General features: G+C 56.8%; 9 protein-coding genes across 9 annotated transcripts; 4 read left to right on the forward strand and 5 right to left on the reverse strand.

The window, feature by feature from the left end:
- Positions 1 to 366: 366 nt before the first annotated feature.
- On the forward strand, positions 367 to 2,459 carry W97_02618 (uncharacterized protein; the record flags this gene model as incomplete). The annotated part of the gene is made up of 2 exons (XM_007780518.1): positions 367 to 1,294; positions 1,342 to 2,459. The coding sequence occupies 2 exons, from the start codon at positions 367 to 369 to the stop codon at positions 2,457 to 2,459; spliced, it is 2,046 nt and encodes a 681-aa protein (XP_007778708.1).
- A 632-nt stretch (positions 2,460 to 3,091) lies between these two features.
- Positions 3,092 to 3,950, reverse strand: W97_02619 (uncharacterized protein; the record flags this gene model as incomplete). The annotated part of the gene is made up of 2 exons (XM_007780519.1): positions 3,092 to 3,261; positions 3,572 to 3,950. The coding sequence occupies 2 exons, from the start codon at positions 3,948 to 3,950 to the stop codon at positions 3,092 to 3,094; spliced, it is 549 nt and encodes a 182-aa protein (XP_007778709.1).
- A 551-nt stretch (positions 3,951 to 4,501) lies between these two features.
- On the forward strand, positions 4,502 to 6,840 carry W97_02620 (ATP-dependent DNA helicase II subunit 2; the record flags this gene model as incomplete). The annotated part of the gene is made up of 4 exons (XM_007780520.1): positions 4,502 to 5,587; positions 5,642 to 6,033; positions 6,082 to 6,760; positions 6,814 to 6,840. The coding sequence occupies 4 exons, from the start codon at positions 4,502 to 4,504 to the stop codon at positions 6,838 to 6,840; spliced, it is 2,184 nt and encodes a 727-aa protein (XP_007778710.1).
- A 193-nt stretch (positions 6,841 to 7,033) lies between these two features.
- W97_02621 (uncharacterized protein) lies at positions 7,034 to 8,116 on the reverse strand (the record flags this gene model as incomplete). The annotated part of the gene is made up of 1 exon (XM_007780521.1): positions 7,034 to 8,116. One exon carries the CDS (start codon positions 8,114 to 8,116, stop codon positions 7,034 to 7,036), a length of 1,083 nt encoding a protein of 360 aa, XP_007778711.1.
- A 1,367-nt stretch (positions 8,117 to 9,483) lies between these two features.
- W97_02622 (uncharacterized protein) lies at positions 9,484 to 11,375 on the reverse strand (the record flags this gene model as incomplete). The annotated part of the gene is made up of 4 exons (XM_007780522.1): positions 9,484 to 9,738; positions 9,798 to 10,353; positions 10,403 to 10,967; positions 11,030 to 11,375. The coding sequence occupies 4 exons, from the start codon at positions 11,373 to 11,375 to the stop codon at positions 9,484 to 9,486; spliced, it is 1,722 nt and encodes a 573-aa protein (XP_007778712.1).
- A 1,299-nt stretch (positions 11,376 to 12,674) lies between these two features.
- W97_02623 (uncharacterized protein) lies at positions 12,675 to 13,754 on the reverse strand (the record flags this gene model as incomplete). Its single annotated transcript, XM_007780523.1, has 1 exon — positions 12,675 to 13,754. The coding sequence occupies one exon, from the start codon at positions 13,752 to 13,754 to the stop codon at positions 12,675 to 12,677; it is 1,080 nt and encodes a 359-aa protein (XP_007778713.1).
- A 1,213-nt stretch (positions 13,755 to 14,967) lies between these two features.
- Positions 14,968 to 16,611, forward strand: W97_02624 (uncharacterized protein; the record flags this gene model as incomplete). Its single annotated transcript, XM_007780524.1, has 2 exons — positions 14,968 to 15,266; positions 15,324 to 16,611. 2 exons carry the CDS (start codon positions 14,968 to 14,970, stop codon positions 16,609 to 16,611), a joined length of 1,587 nt encoding a protein of 528 aa, XP_007778714.1.
- A 658-nt stretch (positions 16,612 to 17,269) lies between these two features.
- W97_02625 (uncharacterized protein) lies at positions 17,270 to 18,651 on the forward strand (the record flags this gene model as incomplete). The annotated part of the gene is made up of 3 exons (XM_007780525.1): positions 17,270 to 17,344; positions 17,440 to 17,880; positions 17,959 to 18,651. 3 exons carry the CDS (start codon positions 17,270 to 17,272, stop codon positions 18,649 to 18,651), a joined length of 1,209 nt encoding a protein of 402 aa, XP_007778715.1.
- Positions 18,652 to 18,986: 335 nt separating this feature from the next.
- On the reverse strand, positions 18,987 to 21,012 carry W97_02626 (uncharacterized protein; the record flags this gene model as incomplete). The annotated part of the gene is made up of 4 exons (XM_007780526.1): positions 18,987 to 19,901; positions 19,953 to 20,176; positions 20,359 to 20,576; positions 20,630 to 21,012. 4 exons carry the CDS (start codon positions 21,010 to 21,012, stop codon positions 18,987 to 18,989), a joined length of 1,740 nt encoding a protein of 579 aa, XP_007778716.1.
- Between the last annotated feature and the right edge of the window lie 124 nt (positions 21,013 to 21,136).

Below are 21,136 nucleotides of genomic sequence, written 5' to 3' on the forward strand. Positions count from 1 at the left end.
GCAGAGGGAGAAGCAGTACCTGCCAGGCCTTTTGACCGGCGTCCATTCGTTTGTCTCCACGTACATGTAGAATTCCATCGACTGGAAGAATTACTAGGCCTTCAGTGAAGACAGCCGCTCTCTCAGCAACATCAGTTAACAGGACCATTCGCCGAAAGGACACAACCCTTTCTTTTCAAGTACATATTATCATTTCGACATACAATCGCCCACCAACAGCCCGGCAACAATTGGGGACTTTCGGATCTTGCAGTCACTTCGCGCAACGCGCGACAAACGATACGACCAGCTCTCGATCGTGTAATGGAGCGTTCTTCGAAACGACAGAGACGCTCAAGAATCCAGGGCCGGCCTCAGGATATCGATATGGCGAAGCTGTTTGACAACAGCTACGCCCTTAATTTAGTGGAGAATTCAGCAAGGAGCACGGCTTCCCCTTCTATGCCTTCCGATACTGAACATCAGTACGGGGCTCTGCACGTGGGAGAAATGAAATACCGAAAGTCCATGGACGAGAAGCATGGCCTTTTGCGTAAGAAACAGCCTGGGGCCGCAGACCTCACCAACACAGTCGATCTGAACGCCGCCATTGCTCGACGCTATCCGCCAAGCGCAACAGCTGCACCGGCTGAACCTGCTGCCAGTATAGAAGTCATGCCTGCAGAGGTGCCTGCAGAGGTTTCTACAAGCCTCGATGATACCGTGGCCACCGTTGTAAGCGTTGAAACCGTCGTCTTCGCAGAAGCCTCCGCCGCTGTCGAAGCTGCGTCTGCAGGGCCGAACAACCCGCCTGTTCCCACCGTTCCATCCGTTCCGGCCTTCCCCACCAATCTGACAGTCCCTGCCGTACCAACCGCTACCTGGGAATCCATTCCGGTCGTGGTCGACTATCCTTTCCCGCCGTCTTCCGCGCCCGAATCGCCAACAGGGTCGCCAACAGAAGCGCCTACCGAGCCAGTGGCAGAACAGGCAACGCCTACCACTACCCTCCAACCATCGCTAGCATCTTTGCAACCCAGCTCGCAGCTCATCATGCAGTCCCCTCCGGCAACGCCTTTACCATCGGAAACCACATTCGCTTCTAGTTTAGACAGTAGCACCACCTCGGCCGCGTCGACCGCTCTCTCCGGTAGTGACCCTGTTGTCTCGGCTGCAGCCAGACCGACAGTTTCATCTGCGCTGTCTCAAGGCGGATCCCTCCTCTCTGGGACAACACTCCGCACGACTGCTACAGCCTCTGTGCGCTCGTCGCCCGGGTCGTTGTCATCCGGGTCAGCGAACCCGACAATCTCTGGTGAGTAGCGGTACTATCACGTAGTTGACGCGTCGCTAACTTAGCAGTCCAAGCAGCATCTGCATCTTCCGGCCGATCTAGCCTGTTCACAAGTGCCGGCACTGTATATGTGGTTTCAGTCAACGCGAACTCTCGCATCACACAGACGCTACCAGCCTCAGCCATACCATCTGTATCACTATCACCGTCAGCGGACCCCTCGTCCCCTACGGAAATCGTTTCAGACTCGGCCACCACCTCTGCCGACGAAGCCTCCGCGACAGATGCTTCCGGGACCGCCTCTTTCATGGCTTCAGACCCCGCCGTCGCAACCGGCACACCCGTCGTTGGACTCCCAGGCGCACCCGGCGAACCCGGCGCGGCTCCCTCAGCAACGGCATCAGCCTCATCCTCAGCAGAGTCCAGCAACAACAGCGACTCCGGCGAATCCCCAGCCGTCCCCACGCGCACCGTCGTGGGTGGTGTCGTAGGCGGCATCGCCGGCATGGCCGTCCTTCTCCTCATCCTCCTCATGATACTGAAGTGGTACCGACGCCGGCGCGGCGCGCCCTTGCGCCTCCCCGACCACTCCACGCCCTCCGCCGACCCCTTCTCCGACGACGCGCACCCAATGGAGGAGCGGCAAAGGGGTAGTGTCCTCCCCGTTGCAGCCGCCGGCTTCATGAGGAAGATTTCCGGTGGGACCCCGCCCCCTAGTGCCGCGGCGCCGGAGCGCGGCTTCCAGCGCATATCGGGCCGCAAGCTCCCTTCGGCACATAGTCCGGGCATGACTTCCGCCGACGTCCCTGCTCCGCTTCACAGCCCTGCGGCGCTGTCTGACAGCTCGTTCTACCGCGATAGCCAGGGCTTCTACGGCGGTCCTGGAACTGCGCCTGTCGCTGCTGCTGCTGCTGCGGGGCCTTCCCGAGGCGTCGAGGAGAAAGACTTCGAGAAAGCGGCGCTGGACAAGGAGACCATTATGCCGAGTCCGGCGCGCACGCCGGTGGTGACCCAGAGCGCGGTGCAGCGCAGCTCGAGCTTCCTGACGCAGGATACGCGGAGTCCGCCAAGCAGTGGGCCACGCAGCGATGGCAGGCCGGATACGGGACTTACGGTGCTGAGTACGGTCTCTCAGGGCGGGAGTCGGAGCTCGAAGTTTGTCGAGGAGGATAAGTGGGGGCTGTGAGGGGCGGGACGAGCGGGTTTGTGGTGTAGGATGCTTTTTTGTATACCCTTGCGTTTTTCTTTCGTTGTGAGTGCTTGATGCGCTGCGCTGCGGCATGTTGGCGGCGAGGGCTGCGGGGAATGTTCATAGGGGCTGCCGCTCTGCTCGCCTTCGTTGTCCGTCAGCGTTTCGTGCGTGCATTTTTGGTCGTCATGGGCTTGTGGCGGCCGTGAGAAAGCCTCGCTACAGCAGGCGTGCATTGGTTGTGGGGTTCACGGGGTTCTGAGCCTCAGGCTCTTCGTGCACTAATTTCGTGGGCTCACCTGAAGAGCCTCGTTTATATGGCTGAGTTGTGTATTGCCTGATCGCAGCTTGGTTGGCACGCGCTAGGGGCTGCGTTCACTGATACTTGAGCTAAGATTCTGGAATGTAATGTATCTCCCATCGCTCGTGATTCTCTCTACTTTGATTCTCAATCGTGGCCTCGCGCGGCTCATCTTGAGGCGCGCCAAATACTTACTTCTCTAACCCCCCATAACCTCAACAGCAACTCCACCCGTTGACTCCCCCTTCTAAAACAAACTGACCCCGCATCTCCCACTCAAATCTCGTCAACCTCCGAATATCGTTTTCCTTGCCATGAGTAATCCGCTCTATAGTGACAGCCTCTCAGCAAGCACCAGCCCATACCACACCATCGCGCCCAGCGCGATCATGTTGACGAGCGAGCTCAGCCCGTGCAGCAGGCTGAACTGGCTGTTGAGCCGTTGCATCGCGTCGCTGTGCGGGCCCGCGTCGTAGGATTTCTTGCCGTCGCGGGTTTCTGGTGGGGTGGGGTTGTTAGTGGGGGTTGATTGGAAAGAAGGGATAGGGGAGGACCCGGGGTGAGAGAGCGAGGGAAGAGGAAGGGGAGGGTCGGGAAAAGGGACAGGGGCGCGGGGAGGAGAAGGACGGTACGATTTTGAAGCGGTAGCGTGGGAAGGCGAAGGGGGAGATTACAGAGGTGAGCGAGAGAGTGAAAAAAGGGATGAGCGGATACTGGTCGAGGAGGAGGGTGGATAAACGGCTTGAAACCGTTTCTGATGCAGTGGAAAGTTGCTGGGTCTGTACAGGGAGAAATGTAACGGTCCTACCTTGGTGCTTCCTCTCGCGCATGCACTTCGTAGTCGCCGGACCCAACACCGCCGCATTTAACAACCCACCCAAAAACATAACCAGTATACTCACGCCCGCGCCACCGCCCCCGGCGGCATTATCGAGCGCCGCGCTCCAGCCCCCGGATCCAAGCACCGTTGCTGGATACGTAAATACGAGCGCGGCGGGCAGCGCGGTTTGTAAAGCGAAGTAGACGGGGAAGATGTTCTGCTGGAGCGTTGAGAATTGCGGCCGGGGAAGGCACCGGAAGGCGACGATGCCGCCGACGAAGGACTGGAAGAAGGTCGTGCCTAGCAGGGTGCCGTAGGCGAGGATGTGCCAGGGGGCGGGGGTTGCGAGGAGGGAGAGGGAGGGCATTGCGAGGGAGGTGGTTCGAGGGTTGGGTTGAATGAGTTCTGGCCTCGTGGGATGGTGAGGTTTGGGGAGAGTTGCGAGGATGGTCTAGGTCTGTGGTGCGCTTGAGACTGTAAGAGAGTGGAAATGTTGTGGGATTTAGAGACAGACTTAAGAGCCTTTGCACCAAGGGATACTGCTACCCGCGGGCAGCAGCGCCACCGAGGTGATCTAGAAGTTGGGTGACGTTGTTGATTTCGGTATGTGCATAGAGTGTCACGTGATCGCGCGTCTACGCGTAGGTGACCTTACACGTTTGGATGCCTGGTTTGACTGTGAGCCAACAATCAACTTATTACAACATCATGTCACGCCCATTGCAGCTTTTTAACTAGTCTTTTGTGACGAGTATCGGCCAAACCCCATGTGAAGCTTCCGCCGACGCGTTGCAGCTGCAGATTCAACTGTCACTGTCATCTCGGCACTTGTTAAGCACTCCAGAGGGTCATCTACGTTCAAACTCTTCCCAAGTCTGGCATCAGTTTTTTTTTGGTTCGATCGCTGCTCTACTCGAAATGGCGGACAAGGAAGCCACTGTCTACATTGTCGATGTCGGCGCTTCTATGAGCGAGAAAAACCACGGCCGCGAAGAGACAGACCTCGCATGGGCCATGAACTATGTTTGGGACAAAATCACCACTACAGTGGCAACAGGCCGAAAGACGACCTATGTCGGCGTACTGGGCCTACGGACTGATGAAACAAACAATGAACTGCAAGAAGATGAGAACTACCAGCACATTTCGGTCATCCAGCCTCTCAGTCAGATATTGATGCCTGACCTCCGGAAGCTGCGTGATGAGATCAGGCCTAGTAGTACGGATGAAGGCGACGCTGTCTCCGCGCTGATTGTCGCTATCCAGATGATTGCGACGCACTGCCGCAAGTTAAAGTACAAGCGCAAGGTCATACTGGTGACCAATGGCCGCGGGCACATGGACTTTGAAGACATCAGCGGCATAATCAGCAAAATAAAGGAGGATGATATCGAGCTTGTAGTCCTGGGCGTCGACTTCGATGATGCAGAATATGGCTTCAAGGAGGAGGGAAAGGATCCGGTCAAAGCAGAGAACGAGGTGGCACTCCAGTCTCTTGTCGAGGAGTGTGGTGGTGCCTACGGAACGATGGAGCAAGCAATTAACGAGCTGGGTATACCTCGCATCAAGAACACCCGGCCGGTGCCTTCCTTCAGAGGGGCTCTAACACTGGGAGACCCGGAGAACTACGACTCAGCCATGTCTATCGATGTAGAACGGTATCCGCGGACAATGGTTGCCAAAGCACCCACAGCAAGCTCCTTCGTTGTCCGGACTGATCTGGCTCCTCAAGAGTCAAGTACCCAATCATCTCATACCCTGCCGAACGGCGACGTCGAGATGGCTGACAATCAAGACGGTCTCGCCGCTGTCAAGAATGCGCGAACCTATCAGGTCGTGGATGAAGAAGCACCAGGCGGCAAGCGCGACGTTGAGTTGGAAGATCTGGCGAAGGGGTACGAGTACGGACGAACAGCTGTGGCTATCAGTGAGTCGGAACACAATGTTACCAAGCTTGAAACGCACTCCGGCTTGGATATCGTAGGCTTTGTGCCCCGGGACAAGGTGAGTCCTTCGCAGCCGTAGGTATAGCACGCTATGTGTGCTCACTGTATCTAGTACGACCGCTACATGAACATGTCTCGATCGAACGTCGTAGTTGCACAGCGAACGAATGAGAAGGCAAGTATGGCATTGTCGTCGTTCATCCATGCACTCTACGAGCTGGACAGCTATGCCGTTGCGAGGCTTGTAGCGAAAGACGGCAAAGATCCGACATTACTTCTACTTGCACCATCCATCGAACCTGATTACGAATGCTTGCTAGATGTTGAGCTGCCGTTCGCCGAAGACGTGCGGCAGTACAGATTCCCTCCGCTAGATAGGGTCATCACCGTCTCTGGCAAGAAACTCATCGAGCACCGTAATCTGCCCACAGATGATCTCATGAAGGCAATGAGCGACTATGTCGATCATATGGACCTCTCAACATTTGGCAAAGACGACGAAGGGTGAGTCAGCTCAGGGAATACCATACCACATCACTAACGCGACCCTAGCAATCCTACTGAGTACATGCCCATGGAAGATACCTTCTCGCCAGTCCTCCACCGCATCAACCAAGCCATCCGCTGGCGAGCCGTTCACCCCACAGAGCCGATCCCACCACCCTACGAGATACTGACTAGATACTCCAACCCACCAGAGGAACTCCTACAACAAGCACAACCCTACCTGAACGCAGTCCTTAAAGCCGCAGACGTCAAGAAGGTCCCACCTAAGCAGAAGGGCCGGAAACGCCACCGCGAAGCCGAGAAGCCGCTCTCTGGCCTCAACGTCGAGGAGCTGCTAGGCCGGGAGAAGAGACAGAAGATTTCGGCTGAGAACGCCATTCCGGAGTTCAAGCAGATGCTGGCTACGACTGAGGATATCGGGACCATCAAAGATGCGGCGAAGCAGATGGGTAGTATTATCCAGTCGTACATCCGACACAGTGTGGGTGATAGTGGGTACAAGAGGGCGGTTGAGGCGATCAGGGTCGTCAGGGAGGAGATGACGGAGTTGGAGGAGCCTGGCGTGTTCAATGAATTAATTAGGGATCTGAAGACGAAGATTCTCGGCGAGGAGTTGGGTGGTGATAGAAAGGAAATGTGGTGGCTTGTTCGGGCTAATAGACTTGGACTAATTGACAAGCGGATATCGCCACTGTCTGAAGTTGAAGAGGACGAGGCAAAAGCGGTAAGGTTATACTTGAGACTCGCGAGATGGATCCGCGCTAACGCTGCTTATAGTTCTTGACCGCGAAACTGAGCGGATAGGTGCTGACGCTTTGTTGCATGAGCGAGGCGTTTCGGCGTTCACGAGGAGCATCTAGAGCTGTCCAAAAACACTAAGGCGATGCGTGTGTGGGCTTGTAGGGACCAGAGACGACGTGCTCAAGGAGCGCTTGGAGAATGGGAGGGATTTCGGGTCGGCTGAGAAAGTCTATTTACAGAAGGTACCCGCTTCATACTATGCCGCTACCTTCAAGCATGCGCGGCCGGCTAGCTTCCCAGCGTTCATGTCCGCGCAGAACCTGTCCAAGTCTTCCAGCGTCCCCATCGTCAGCGACGGATGCACCAACCCTCTCGCGGTGAAGTCCAGGCAGTCTTCGACGTCCTTCAGAGTTCCGACAACGCTGCCCACGACATTCAGCTTCTTCAAGCACATCAGCAGCGGCGGCGCGCCCGCAATGACCGACGAGTCCTTCGGCAGCCCTACACAGACCATCGTCCCGCCAGGCCTCAGCATACTCGGCGCGGTCTCATACCCCTGCTTCGTCGCCGCCGTCACAATAACACCATGAGCGCCGTACGTCGTAATCCGCATGACCTCCGCCACAACGTCCTTGGTCTGCGTAAAGTCGATGAACTCCTCCGCTCCTAGCTTACGGCACAGCTTCTCCTTCTCCTCTCCACCGTCCACAGCAATAACCCTCATCCCCATCGCCTTCGCATACTGCACCGCCAGATGTCCCAGCCCGCCCCCGGCGCCCGGCAGCACGATCCACTGCCCCGGCCTCACCGCGCTGCGCTTGCACGCCACATACGCCGTGACACCGCCGCACATGAGCGGGCCGGCTTCTTCGTCCTTGACCCCATCGGGCAGCCGTGTCGCATACCGGCCGTCGGTAAGCGCATACTCCTGGAACGTGCCCGCGATGCTGAACCCGCTGTTCAGCTGCTTGGGGCAATGGCACTCGTCCACGCCGTTGGTGCAGAACTCGCACTTCCGGCAGACGGAGGCGATCCACTTTATGCCCGCGCGGTCGCCCTCCTTCCACAGGTCCTTGACGTCGTCGGCCACGGCTACCACGATCCCGGCGCCTTCGTGGCCGGCGATGCCATGGGTCTGGGGCTGCATGGCGAGGCCCCCAGCGGCCCATTCGTCATGGAGGAGGGACTTGTCGGACGCGCAGAGGCCGGAGTAGTTTATTTTTACGAGGATTTGGCCGGGGCCTGGGGAAGGGACGTCGATGTCGCGGACCTCGGTCTTCGAGTCTGAGCCCTCGCCGACCTTTACGGCGGCTTTTTGGGTTTTGGGGAGGTCGGGCATGGTTGCGGTGGGTTAAGGCGAGTGAAGCTGGAGATGAGCGGGTGGAAGGGAAGAGGCCGGTAGAGGAGCGCAGGGGGCTTGGTTTGAAGGAGGATGCTTGAGGAAGGTGTTTGAGGAAGGTGTTTGAGGCTAGGTGGCTCAAAGCTTTATGTATCGTAGTCTACTTGAGTAACGCTGGGAGACGCACGTTCGAGAATACACGGACGGTAACGCAAACGGTAGTTATGATTTACGCCTACCACCTACACTGGGGTATATTACTCCTCTTGTACCGCCTTCGACCCTCGTTTACTGTAACACCGCGATCGGATGCTCGCACCCGGCCCACCGGACCGTGTCTCCCATGCCCCAAGCACGTTTCCTCAAGTGGCAGTCAAAGAGGGGAGCGCGGGGTTACCCCAGACGCACGATGCATGCAGGAGCGCCCCCCGCGATCCCAGGGTCTCGCGTCGGGTCGCCAGAGATGCGCGATCATCTAGATCCCTACCGCGCTTGGCAGATTTGCTTTTTCGGGGACGCCTGTTGCGAGGTGATGTCAGGTGCCAGAGATCAGGTGGATGTCATGTGCCAACGTGTGGCGTCGGGGTCACGGCAAGACTGGGAGCCGTGGGAGCTCCCTGCAACGTCATGGCGCTGGGCGCGTTTTGCTTGTTTGGTGGAGACCGGCTGGTTCGGAGGATGGTAACGCTGTTGGCATCGGGTTGCTCTGACCTTGTTCTCTATCTTGACTTCTTGGCGTCTGGACGGGGTGGGGGTCGTTACTAGTGATTGCTCCAGTAGAATAGCCTTTGGTATCTGACTCTCCCATGATGCGAGAGCGTAGTGGTAAGCGGATGATCAGCTATCGAGGTGCTACTCTAGGACGAACCGCCTCCCACAGGACGGGTGGTTTATCAGCGGCATCCTAGAAAGGATGTCGTGCCTTGCGGATCACGTGATGCTGCCGTATTGGGGAGTGCTGGAGAAGCGTTTCATGAGGTATGAGGCCAAGGAGCGAAGGGGACATGCAATCTGCAGTCTAGCAGCAAACATCTTTTGCAGTTTGTTGGACGAGATGTGTTATGAACAGCATGTCACGCCCTATCGTGTTTTTGACACGAGGAGTCAAGCCCATGCCCGATTCGAACACTCAAGGGCGCGGAATGTCAAAAAGCTCTGTCCAACAGCTAGCGAGCAGGCAGTCGTTGACTGTATCACTCTCAGGGTCACTGGCACACATTCGCTACTCTCATCTCTGTATTTCAAACTAAGGGTATGAACTCAGGATGCATCGTCCATTTGCACCCCATATGAAGTCGCATGCGCGACCCGAATCACGAACCCTAAACCTAAGCCAAAACCAAAAACCTCCATCGCGCTGCGCAAGCTCAGATGACATAATTCAACATGCGCCTCCAAGCCGGCATGGCAGCGACCTTCGCCCGCTCCTTGTTGATGATCTCCCAGTTAACCTCGCGGCGGCCGGTATCGACGTCGATCTGGTGAGTTCGGAGCCAGCCCGTGCGCTTCCAGAGGAAGCCGGCGAGCCAGAAGACCATCACGACCGGGAGAGCAAGATATGATTTGAAGAAGGCCTCGGCGCTGGGGTCGGCGCCTCCGAGAGGCCAGACAGCGGTGTAGAACTGCAAATCTCATTAGTCAAGGTCTAAGAGAAGGACATGCAGATGCGCGGTTCTCTTACCTGAGCGACGAGGACGACGACGACAAGGATGAGGCCGATCCATGAGCCCGTAACACCGAAGACAGCCCGGAAGGGGATCTCATCCAGAGTGTGACCATGGTAGGCCCAAGCCTTCCGGAAGCGGATGTGCGCAAGACAGATGGAGCCCCAGGTGAAGAGGGCAGCCAAACCGGACAAGGCGAGGAGCCAGTCAAAGACAACTGGGCCGCTAGCGCTCAAGTTGATGTAGGCCAGGAAAGAGAAGGCCAGAATGACAACGGTGGCCGGGAGGGGTCGACCAGCGCGGTCAACATAGGAGAAGAACTTAGGGGCGTAGCCCTGCTCAGCAAGCGCACACAGTGTTCGGGAGCCGCCATAGACACCAGAAAGACCAATAGAGATGACAGACACAAGGATGACGACGTTGATGAAGTCGTCGTATCCGTTGAGGCCGGCATCACTAGCGGCAATGACGAAGGGACTGGCGTTGACATCGAGGAGCGGGTTGGCGCCAAGCAATCTCTCGTCATCGTGGCGCACAAGGAGACCAACGAAGAGAAGACCCAAGATGTAGAAGCTGGATCGAGTCAGCATACTGTAGTAAGAAGAAGGGGAACGGCACTTACAGAGTGATTCGCCAGAAGACCTGCTTGACAGCGCCGGGAAGATGCTTCGCAGGGTTGTCGCTCTCAGCGGCAGCAAGACCGACAAGCTCGGTGCCGGAGAAAGCGAAAGCGGCAGTGACGAACACGGAGCAGACACCCTTGAAGCCGTTGGCAAAAGCACCCGGATCATACCAGAGCCGAGCTCCCCAGTATTCGGTGTAGATGCCGCTATCAGGGCCACCGCCAAGGACCAGGACGAGACCGATGAGCATGAAGGTGATAACGGCGGTAAGCTTGAGCAGACTGGCCCAGAATTCCTCTTCGCCGTATCCTAGGACACCGAAAATATTGACGAGGAGGATGACCAGGAAGAATATGGTGATCCATACGCCCACGTTGATGCCGACTTGCCAATACTCGACTGTGATACCAGCGACAGTGAGTTCTAGCGGTAAAACGATGGCCCACTGGAAGACGTAGTTCCAGCCCATAGCGAAGCCCCAGGATGGATCGATGAAGCGCGTGGAGTACGTGTAGAAGCCACCAGAGACGGGGTACATGACTGCGAGTTCACCAAGAGCGTAGACTGGCGGGATGTCAGCGGGCTACCCAAGCTCGAAAATCGTCTCGCATCAAATTCGAACTCACCGACGTTGAAGATCATGATACCGATGATGCCAAAATCGAGGATCAGGGCACCTGGGCCACCACGGCTGAGCGCACTACCAGAACCGACGAAGAGACCAGCACCGATGGATCCACCGATGGCAATCATGTGCAGATGGCGCTTCTTCAGCGTGTGATTCAGCTGGTTGTTCGCATCCAACGCATTGCGCCTCTGGAACGATTTCGGGCTGATGCCCAGCCTGATCCAGATACTCTCCTCCCTCTGCTCGTGCACGGTACGGCCATACGCAGGCAGATCATCGCTGCCAGCAGAGTAGCCCTCCTTGTAAGGGAGGTCCTTGTCGGCTACGTAGCCAGTGTTCGCCATGGTGGGCGATGGGCGATGGGTGATGGCGATGGAGGATGATTATGAATGGGAAGCGTGGCACGCGTCGGCGGAGGGAGATGACGACGGACACTGAAGTTTCTCGTCTGCGACGGAGCGCGGCGGGGTGTCTAATAAGTAGGAGATACGGGCTCGCGCAGACGGGGCTCAGGGTGCAACCCTACCTATTGATAAAAGAAAGCTAGGGCCGTGCTTAGCCTACCTACGCCATGGTAAGCAGGTACTGATACCGCGCTTGGGTGCCATTCACAGGCATTCACAAGCATTCACTCGTGCGATAGGAAGGCCAGTGACACAGCTGATTAGCGTCCGTCAAGTGAGCGAGCAGTCGACGGATTGTAGCGTCTTGGCAACAACCAATCAAGCCCGGCGATACGCAGCGCAAGCGACTTGGCTGGACGTCGCCGCCACCCCTCTCCTTGCACCTTCCAGAAAGCATTAGTGCGCCCAGCGCACGGGCCGTATGGAGATAAATCAGACAAACGCCTTTGCGCGCCTTTCCGCTCGCTTTGCTGTCGCGATGGGGCAGGTCGAAGTCAGCACACGCGGCAAGATGCCACCAGGAGCACCGAGCGCGCGACTTTCCCACTGACGGCCGATTTCACCTGGGACCGGGCAATTGGCTCTGACAGTTCGAGACCCTTTGAGCCATCTCCGCAATTCCCAGGGCCGTCAAATGAAACGCGACAGAGCGCAGTCGACAAAGTCCGTGCTACGAACGTCGCCCGCGAACGAGAGGACCTGCAGACGGGGTTCCAGTGCAAATCAGCAAAAGCACGACGATCTGCCCAGAAGCAATGCCCGAGGCGGATCGGAGGGCAGATGCTCTGCCAAGGCCGCCTGATCTCGGCTTGGCCGGTGGCTTTTGCAGCATGGCCGCAACAGTAAGACGACATTTGCGGGCGGCGCTGTGGCGGGAAGTGTACCCGAGGTTCCTGACAAACAGCTTAAGGCAAATGGCCCATTGCGGGCCCCCAGCGCTGCGGCACAAGGAAGGCTACCGTCGGTCAAACAAACTCATAGAGTAATAGTGGATGCTCAGTGCTTGCAATACGAGACCGGGACGGAGCGATCCCATTTCGTGGGGGAATGAGATGAAGTGGGGGAGTGGTGGGAATGCACAGCCGAAGGATCGCAGCCGCACGTGATGAATTTCCTGAAGGGGAAGCTATCTTAAGGTCAGGCACGTGACGATATGCTCCATGCACACAGCTCTCATGAGCTTACTGGGGTAATGAGATTCTATATCGATGGAATTACCAGAAACTTCAATATCTGCTCTCACACTTTTGACCCGTCATCCAACGCAAACATGTCATCCCCAGCGTTTTCTACCCAGCCCTTCAGCGCCACGCCCTTGGCATCATTGATCACCATCCGCCTATCCGTCTGCAATCCATCGTCCTTGACTTCTGCGTATCTCCTCTTCCTTGTTGCTCGCACCAGCGCTGGCATCGCCAACATCGCCGATATGTCCGCAACAGCCATCCACACACTGCGCCTGGATATCCGGCTGGCACCTTTGGGATCAAACTGCTTTCTCCCCTGTAGCACGCCTCCAATAAGAGTCTCCTGCCATTTCGGTGTATATACCGCGGATAGATTGCAAGCTACCATCTTCTGCGCCGCCGTCCCACTTCTCCTTGACCACTCGAACTCTTTGCTTGTCGTCTTCACTTCGAATGGCGTGTACTTATACCCACCCTTCCACCTCTCAGCAAGGCTGAGCGATAAGGCGTTCATGCGACCTTTGGGCCCGAATGCCCGCTCAGTAGCCGCTGAGACGTGTTGTGATGCCGGCAGAACCAAGGTGTGTAGATAGGCTGTTGTAGGCACAAGCAGCAGCGAAGTCAAGCACGAAAGCAAGCCCGTGCATTGCTTCAGGGCAAGCTTATCAGTGCAGGACTTACTGAGCGTGGGCGGCGCATCTGGCCGTGAGGGTTTACGGCGGACAATCCCTAGTTCCGAGAAGTAGCCTCGCCCACGTAGTTCGGGTGCCGCAGAAACGCGGGATTCGGGACAAGCAACGGAAGCAGGGGATAAGGGGACATCCCATGGTGTTGCATCGTCTTGCGCGTCCATAGTGAGCTCCATACTAGCATCGCCGCAGGGTGCTTCGGAGCAGTACATGTGTATCCCCACATCGTCCTTGATGGCGAACGGTTGGAAGAGAGTAGAACTCATTTCAGCCTCCTTTCGCCGCCGGATAAATGCTGTAGAAGTCGAGGCACTGGCCAAGAGGCCTGCACATTCTTGGACAAGGAAGCTGTTGAAAGCGCGAATGGCGAGGATCTCAGCGTGCCAGTCATGGAGAACGTTGCCGCTTGCTAGTGGGAGTTTGGACGATGGAAGGCATTTCATGCCAGTTCTTTACAATGGTCAATGCTTTGATCGCGTGGTGAGAGTAGAGGGACATACCCAAGGGAAGCGCAAGTTAAAGGCTTGCCGTCTTTCCTACGACAGTCAATCAGGTAAGGAATAGTGTGTGTAGACTCGGCGCAGTTTGTTACCTCTGGAAAGCACTATACCACTCAGTGGCACCCATTCTCGACTTCCATCATTCCGTTGCCGTGGCTTCCTCTTTGCGGGAAGGGAGTTGAATGTCGAGAGGACACACTGAGCAACGTCATCCGGTGAGACAGCCATAACAACTTTGGAGATCCCTTCGTCTCGTAGTGAATGGGGAATACGCATCCAAGATACGGAGTTGACGATAGAGACACTTTCTCGCTATAGAGGAAAGCTTGCAAGCTGGTCCCGTACTCATCGAAGAGCTGCTTCAGAAGATGAGCAGTATGGCATGATGATCAGGCGAGGAGGCAGTTAGGAATTACAATAAGGGTGTCGTGAAGGTGAGCTGTCCGATCACGTGCGCAATTCCTCTATCTAATGGGCACGTGATAGTATGGATAGGATACCCAACCGGAACTCTCGACCAAACCATTTCACGTCTACAGTCGAGATAGTGGTGCTGCAGCCCCCTTGCCTCGACAGGCTGTGACCGAGTACACATGCTATACTTAGCAGACTCTGCTCTGAAAGCCCGTTCTCCGCTACCTAGATCACTCACGGGATTACGATTCAAGAAACACCTCAGAGACTTCAGCTTATCTTAGGCAGCTTTTTTGATCCAGGCGTAGGAGCTTTCACTCAGCATCAGACAACTCTAATAGCTATAAAATCTCCAGACGCTAAAGTATCAATGGGTAAACGCGCTCTCGTGATTATTAGCTTTTCTTCTCCGGCCGCTATTCTCATAAATTCCTCCATCACCTCCCATCTTTCCAAGTGAACATGTGCAGCTCGTTTCTCAGCGTATTTTGCCGGAGAATACCAAATCCTTCACACTTCGCGTGAGCCCGGGTTTCACAAAACCCTCGCGGAAGCCATGGCGTCGTTCGATGGGGTAGACTCGGCTCACTGGGTCTGAGGAATGCAGCAACAAAGAACGTACTTCACCTTTACATACGTGCGATTCTGTTAGTATTGTTCCTTACGAACGGCGTAAGAAGCGCTCCTGCGGCAGCAGAATGGACGGAACAATCCCCCATTCTGCGACCTTTACCACAGCACCATGGACCGCCACCGTGACGCTGTAGCCACAGTCGCGCAGCAGGTGAAGTCGTACCACGAGCGCAAGGTTCCTTTTCGCATATACCATGGCTCGACGAACAGCACGCGGCTCATCAGCTTCGATCCGGATAAAATCGTTGATACCAGCCCGCTTTCGCATGCCATCTCCATTGACAAGGCGGCGAAGGTCGCCATCGTGGAGCCGAACGTCCCCATGGATAAGCTTGTAGAAGCTACCCTTGTGGAAGGCTTCGTGCCGCTTGTGGTGCCGGAGTTCCCTGGAATCACGGTCGGCGGAAGGTAAAGTATACTTTTGATCAGAGTATATTTAACGGACCCTCCGCTGAGGATAACTAGCTACTCGGGCACCGCAGCGGAAAGCTCGTCATTCAAGTACGGATACTTCGACCGATCTGTCAACTGGGTCGAAATCGTGCTCGCGAATGGCGACATCGTCAAAGCCTCCGCAGACGAAAACCCCGACCTCTTCTACGGCGCCGTAGGAGCATGCGGCACTATTGGAGTGACGACCCTCTTCGAGATTCAGCTCCAGCCCAGCGGCTCCTACGTAGAACTAGCCTACCACCCCATCTCCAGCGTCCGCGAAGCCCTTGACCTGCTCAGCCGCAGCGCCCGCGAGAACTGGGACTACATCGACGGCATCCTATTCTCGGTAACCTCGGGCGTTATAGTGTTAGGCCGCATCACCCACACGCGGACACCCAATTGCCCTATCATCCGCTTCACCCGCGCCCGCGACCCCTGGTTTTTCCTACACGCGCACGCCAAGGCCATGCACGCACGCCACACCTACTGCGACACCTGCATCCTCGCACAGCACAACCCGAGCACCCCCTCCACTGCGCCCGTTCCCCGCACCGAGCTCGTGCCCCTCGCCGACTACTTCTTCCGCTACGACCGCGGCACCTTCTGGATGGGCGCATACGGGTGGCCGGCCTGGCTCTTCAACCGCCTCGGCCGCTTCCTGCTGGATCCGTTACTGCGCACTCGTGTGAGGTACAAGGCGCTGCATCATAGCGGCCGCTCGCAGCGGTTCATCATTCAGGACCTCGCAATCCCGGGGGCTAGGGCGGAGGAGTTCTTGAGCTGGGTGGATAAGGAGTTGGCGGTTTGGCCGCTGTGGCTGTGTCCTGTGAGGGCGGATTCGCGGGCGCCGTTGCATGTGGCGAACAGGCTTGTCGCGCCTCTGGTGGAGGGAAGTGCTGTGGGTCAGGGGGAGGTTGAAGTCGAGGACGGAGGAGTGTCGGCAGACCTCCTCATGAACGTCGGCGTATGGGGCGTTTCGCAGGGCATGTGGGACCGGTACAACGCCGGCGACAAGGCGGGCGCGTACGACAGGTTCATCGCTGACAACCGCGCGCTGGAGGCTACGGTTAAGCGGCTGGGCGGGCTGAAGTGGCTGTATGCGCACAACTACTATACTGAGGCGGAGTTTTGGGAGATCTATGACAAGCAAGGGTATGACGGGCTGAGAGAGAAGTGGGGTGCGGATGGACTGCCGAGTCTGTGGGATAAGATGAAGAGGTCGAGTGAGGGCTACCAGAGCAGGAGTTTCTCGAAGGCCATCTTGGCGGCGTTGATGGGGAAGGAACATTTGTTGGCCAAAGGGAAGAAAGGGAAATGAATGTGACCCAATCTGGATGTTCCGTGCTTTCCTTCTCTGTCGAAGGATCGAGAGACCGCATCGATATGGGTGGAAACTGTGCTTCTAATAAGATACGGTGAAACATATAGCTCCATCGTGCTGATACTCCACCTAATCTTTTACATGTCGAGTTCATCCTGGCGATTTACTGGCCTCTTTTGTTGCTAACAAATTCCTGCACTGCCATGGTAGCCTGTATCACTTCTGCAAAGCGGCCCCATGTTTTCGCTCTCCGGTCTCTTGTCTAATCGAAGCCGTCCGCTGCAAGCACTAGAGAGTGAGGCTGGTTACCCGTGCTAGCGGCTTGTAGAGAGGGACTTGAACGTCGAGGGGACATTCCATTTAATTACCTTATTGTTACTTGGTCAGAGTGAGCCCATATCCTGATTGATTTGGCAGTGGAGTAGATTATAGCGCTTTGAATACAATCGAATGCTTAGTTTTGGCCGTGAAGCCGACTGCGGTGCTGGACCTCCGGACTTTGAAGCTCCAATCTCCGAGCACCGCTTGCAGACATCATCACCGTAAGCAGCATCCTTCCACTCCTTCCCGGACCTTCCGAACACGGGTCTCCAGTCGCACGAGTCCATAACACAACAACCACCATGCAAGCCTTCGGTGAGCTCGCCCACCAGCAATGTCGACGCTACGGCGCGCATTCGCATCCCAAGCCGAAGCGCTGACCGGTCTGGCAGTGCCCAAGACACGACGAGTAAGCCCCATCCCACCCCATAGCAACCGCTCCCAAACCCTCTCGTACCCTTATCCCAAGCCCCTCGAGCCCGGCGCTGACAGTCCTCTGTGCAGCCAAAATTCGACCTCCACCTCAAAATCCACGACCTCAACAACGTCCCCCTCGTCTCAGGAACCTCCTTCGTTAAATGGGACCTCCCGCACAGCACCGCAGCCGAGCACCGCGGCCGCACGACCAAAGCGCCCATAAAGGACCACAAAGTGTGCTACGACTACTCCATCACTTTGCCCGTACGTCTCACCGTCGACAAGAGCGGCACGCTGCAGGAGAGCTTCATCCACTTCGAGGTGCTGCAGGAGTACTCCTCCGGCGGGCGGGGCGAGCGGATCGTGCTGGGCAACATACGGCTGAATCTCGCAGAGTACGTTGGGGCGTCTGAGGGGCTGACAGATTCTGGACGTACCAAGAGCGGGGCGGGCCAGCGCGATGGCGAGGAAGAGGGGGTTTGTAGGCGGTATTTGATGAAAGACTCTAAAATCAACAGCACCTTGAAAGTATTTGGCTCCTCCCTTCCCCTATCCTCCAACCACATACCTTAGCAGAGAACAGGACCGCTAACCTCTACCCCCCAGATCTCAATCCTAATGAAGCAAACAGAAGGCCCCCGCGACTTCACCGCTCCCGCCCTGAAAACGGCCCCCGTCTTCGGCGGCATCGCCGGCATCATCTCCGCCGACGCGACCGAATCAGACCCCGCAGCCGACGGCAACGCGCCGTCTCTATCCTCTGCTTCTCGGCGCGAAGCAGGCGAGCTGCAGGACATGTACAGGCGGACGTTGGCCGCGTACTGGGCGGCGCAACCCGGGGAGTTGAAGGCTGATGAGTGCATCGAGGATATCTTTGCTGGCGGGGATGGGTGGGGGGATAGACATAAGCCGTATCCGTCTGCGATGCTGCAGGTGGAGAAGCCGATGGCGGGGAGGATGGCGGATGGGATGGGGGCAAGGGAGGACAGCAGTCGGTCTAGCGACTCGTCGCCTGGGCCTTTTCATAGGAGCGATAAGCATCATGTGAGGGTAGCGTCAGGCGAGAGCCTGTTCCACAGAACGACGGACCACAGACCCAGGAGTAATGGACAAGGCGCTGTGAAGAAGGGAGATGTGGGCCAGATAGGTTCTGGGGGAGGTGTCAAGGGGAGGGCTAGCCTTGAGCAGCAGGCTCGTCAACTCAAGGCCGGGGCAGAGGAACAGGGACAGAAGCACGTGAGGGAGGTTGACGAGCTCGAGATCAGGGATGATCTGAGGAGCTGGAGGTTACCGACATGATCGGTTCATTGGCAGAAAGGGTTGATGAGGGAAAGCATTGCTACATGGAACTGCTACATATTCGCATTCTTCCTTGCGCGCGTCCACATCAGTAAGAAGGAAGACTAAGGGAACTTATCAGATCCAGTTACTAGCTAGCATCCTGGTTAGCAAGGCACCGAAGCATTCCAAAGGCGCTGAGGCCTAGAGATGATTCATCAGCAAAGAACGTTCAGCGTCCCATTGGTCCAGAAATGCTAGGTTGTTAGTCGTGCCGTGGTCGCATTACAGGTTCCGGTGGTGGTGGTGGAGGTAGGTCGCTCGGGGGCTGCAACATGTTAGATTAGGTCCTGGCCCTACTGATACGCGTGCCAGGAGTGAACACTTACTGGAGGGGGTGCAGCATCACCCGGCGGGGGCGGCGGCGGAGGACTGCCAGCGTTGCCATAGGTCTGGAACAGAGCACCAAGGCCTGGTGGCGGAGCGGCAGGCATACCTGGCGGGGCGCCCATGCCAGGTGCTTGACCATAGCCTGCAGATTGATCGTAACCGGCGCCAGAGTATGCGCCGTAGCCGTAAGCCTGTCCGCCAGGAGGAGGGGGAGCGGCTGCAGCCTGTTGCCAGGGAGCGACACCTGATGGAGCAGGCGGAGCGCCGTAGCCGCTCTGTTGCTGTACGTATCCACCATAGCTGTCGCCACCATGTCCACCACCAGCCCAAGGAGGAGGCGCTGCGCCTGAACCGCCACGGTCGTCCCGATCACGTTGCTGCCATGGGGCTGCTGCGCCGGTCGGTCCACGCTCCCAAGGCTTCATGCCACGATCGCCGCCGCCACCGTATCCATCTGCGCCATTCTGGTCATAGCCTCCGGGTCCAGCTTCGATGCGCTGTTGAGTTGCGCCAGCAGCAATCGGCGCGCCGCCGGACAGTTCTTGCATGAGCGACTCGTACTCGCGATCGACTGCATCGCCCGGTCCAACTCGGCCGGGAGCAGGGCGGCCACCAAAGCCACCTCTGTCGTCGTTGCGCCAGCTTGCACCGCGTTGACGGTCAGGACAGTCGCGAGCCATGTGGCCAGCGTTACCGCACACACGACAGATGATGTTGGCGGTGAAATTGCGCTGTTGCGGGCAGTCGTATTTGCGGTGTCCGATCTCGCCACAGTTTTGGCAGGCCTGGTTTTCGTCGTCACGGAGCGTACCGTTGAGCGCGGCTAGCTCTCGGAGCTGGTTGCGTTTAAGCTCGTTTTGGCCCTCGGGGATTGAAGCAGCCTACTCATAGGTTAGTTTACGGCTTATGGAGAATTCAGGATTGTTACTCACGGTCTCAATAACGTTGTGAATAAGCTTCTTCGCTTTGTTGACCTTCTCCTCGGTATCTGCCATGATGAGACAGTGCAAGTCTTCTTCCTGGTTGCTGGTGTGAGCGGCGTCAGATCGTCCTTTTCCTTCTTTCACCGATCCTTTGCCACGAATAGCGATCTTGGCGCCAGACTCGGTTTCCATTTTCTTAAGCGTGTTACCACGAGGTCCAATGAGTAGACCAACTGTTAGTAGAAGAAAAAGCTAAGTGTTAGTCTCTGTATCAAGCTTGTACGTGTAATGTGAGTGAGCAAACGGGTTAGTGATCGAGCCATACTGCACCCCTGTGGGGATGCCGCACGTATCATCAGAAAGGACATGAAAGGGCAAGAATTAGAAGTTAGAAATCGGGGGTTAGCAAGCATACTGAAGTTAATCTCCGGATAATCGTTAACCGGCACGTAGACTTTCTCTTGGGTCTTTGTCGGACGTCTGTAGTCAGACGGTGGGTGATAGTTAGGAATGACCTTCATGGCCTTCTCAATAAGCTTATGGCGCTCTTCTTCCAAGCGCTTGCGGTAGCGGTATTCACGAGTATTGACACGGCGACCGAAATTATCGTACTGGGGCGGCGGCGAGGGAGACCTGTGCGTCGTTAGAGAGGTTGTTCGCGCAGAGGCGATGGGAAGATGGCTCACCTGTCGCCATCGGCTGGGACAACGTCGTTGATCCTCAGCTTTTGGCTGATCTCCTCGATGCGCAGATGCAGAGTGTAGGCTTCGAGCTGCTCGCTGGTCATGTTTGCCCTGATGGCGGTCGTGAGACCCATGAGACCCGCAGCCTTGTTCTCCGAAGCATCTCCCCATCGGTTCCGCTTCTTTCGCTTTTTGGTGCCGTCTGGATTCAACTCCATGACAGGACTGCGACCGCGCTTGGCGCTGAGCTCAGAGAGGCCCGTCGCTGGCTCAGAAGGATTGTAGCCTCCATCATCGGAAGGCGTGACGCTATCGCCGCCGAACCTTCGTCGGTTTCCGAGCGGGATGTTGTTCGAGCCTGTGATGCCTTGGTTCCGCCAGGCCATGTTTGCGCTGATGTTGCTGGTTGTGCTGGTGAGCGAGTGTTTGAAGAAAGTCAAGGGAAGGAAAGAAGGGGACGCGTCTTGAGGAGGGCCCGAAGCGAAGGTGCACGTGACTCGGCCAGGCCCT

This window comes from Coniosporium apollinis, assembly GCF_000281105.1.
Source record: "Coniosporium apollinis CBS 100218 chromosome Unknown supercont1.10, whole genome shotgun sequence".
Classification (NCBI taxonomy): domain Eukaryota; kingdom Fungi; phylum Ascomycota; class Dothideomycetes; genus Coniosporium; species Coniosporium apollinis.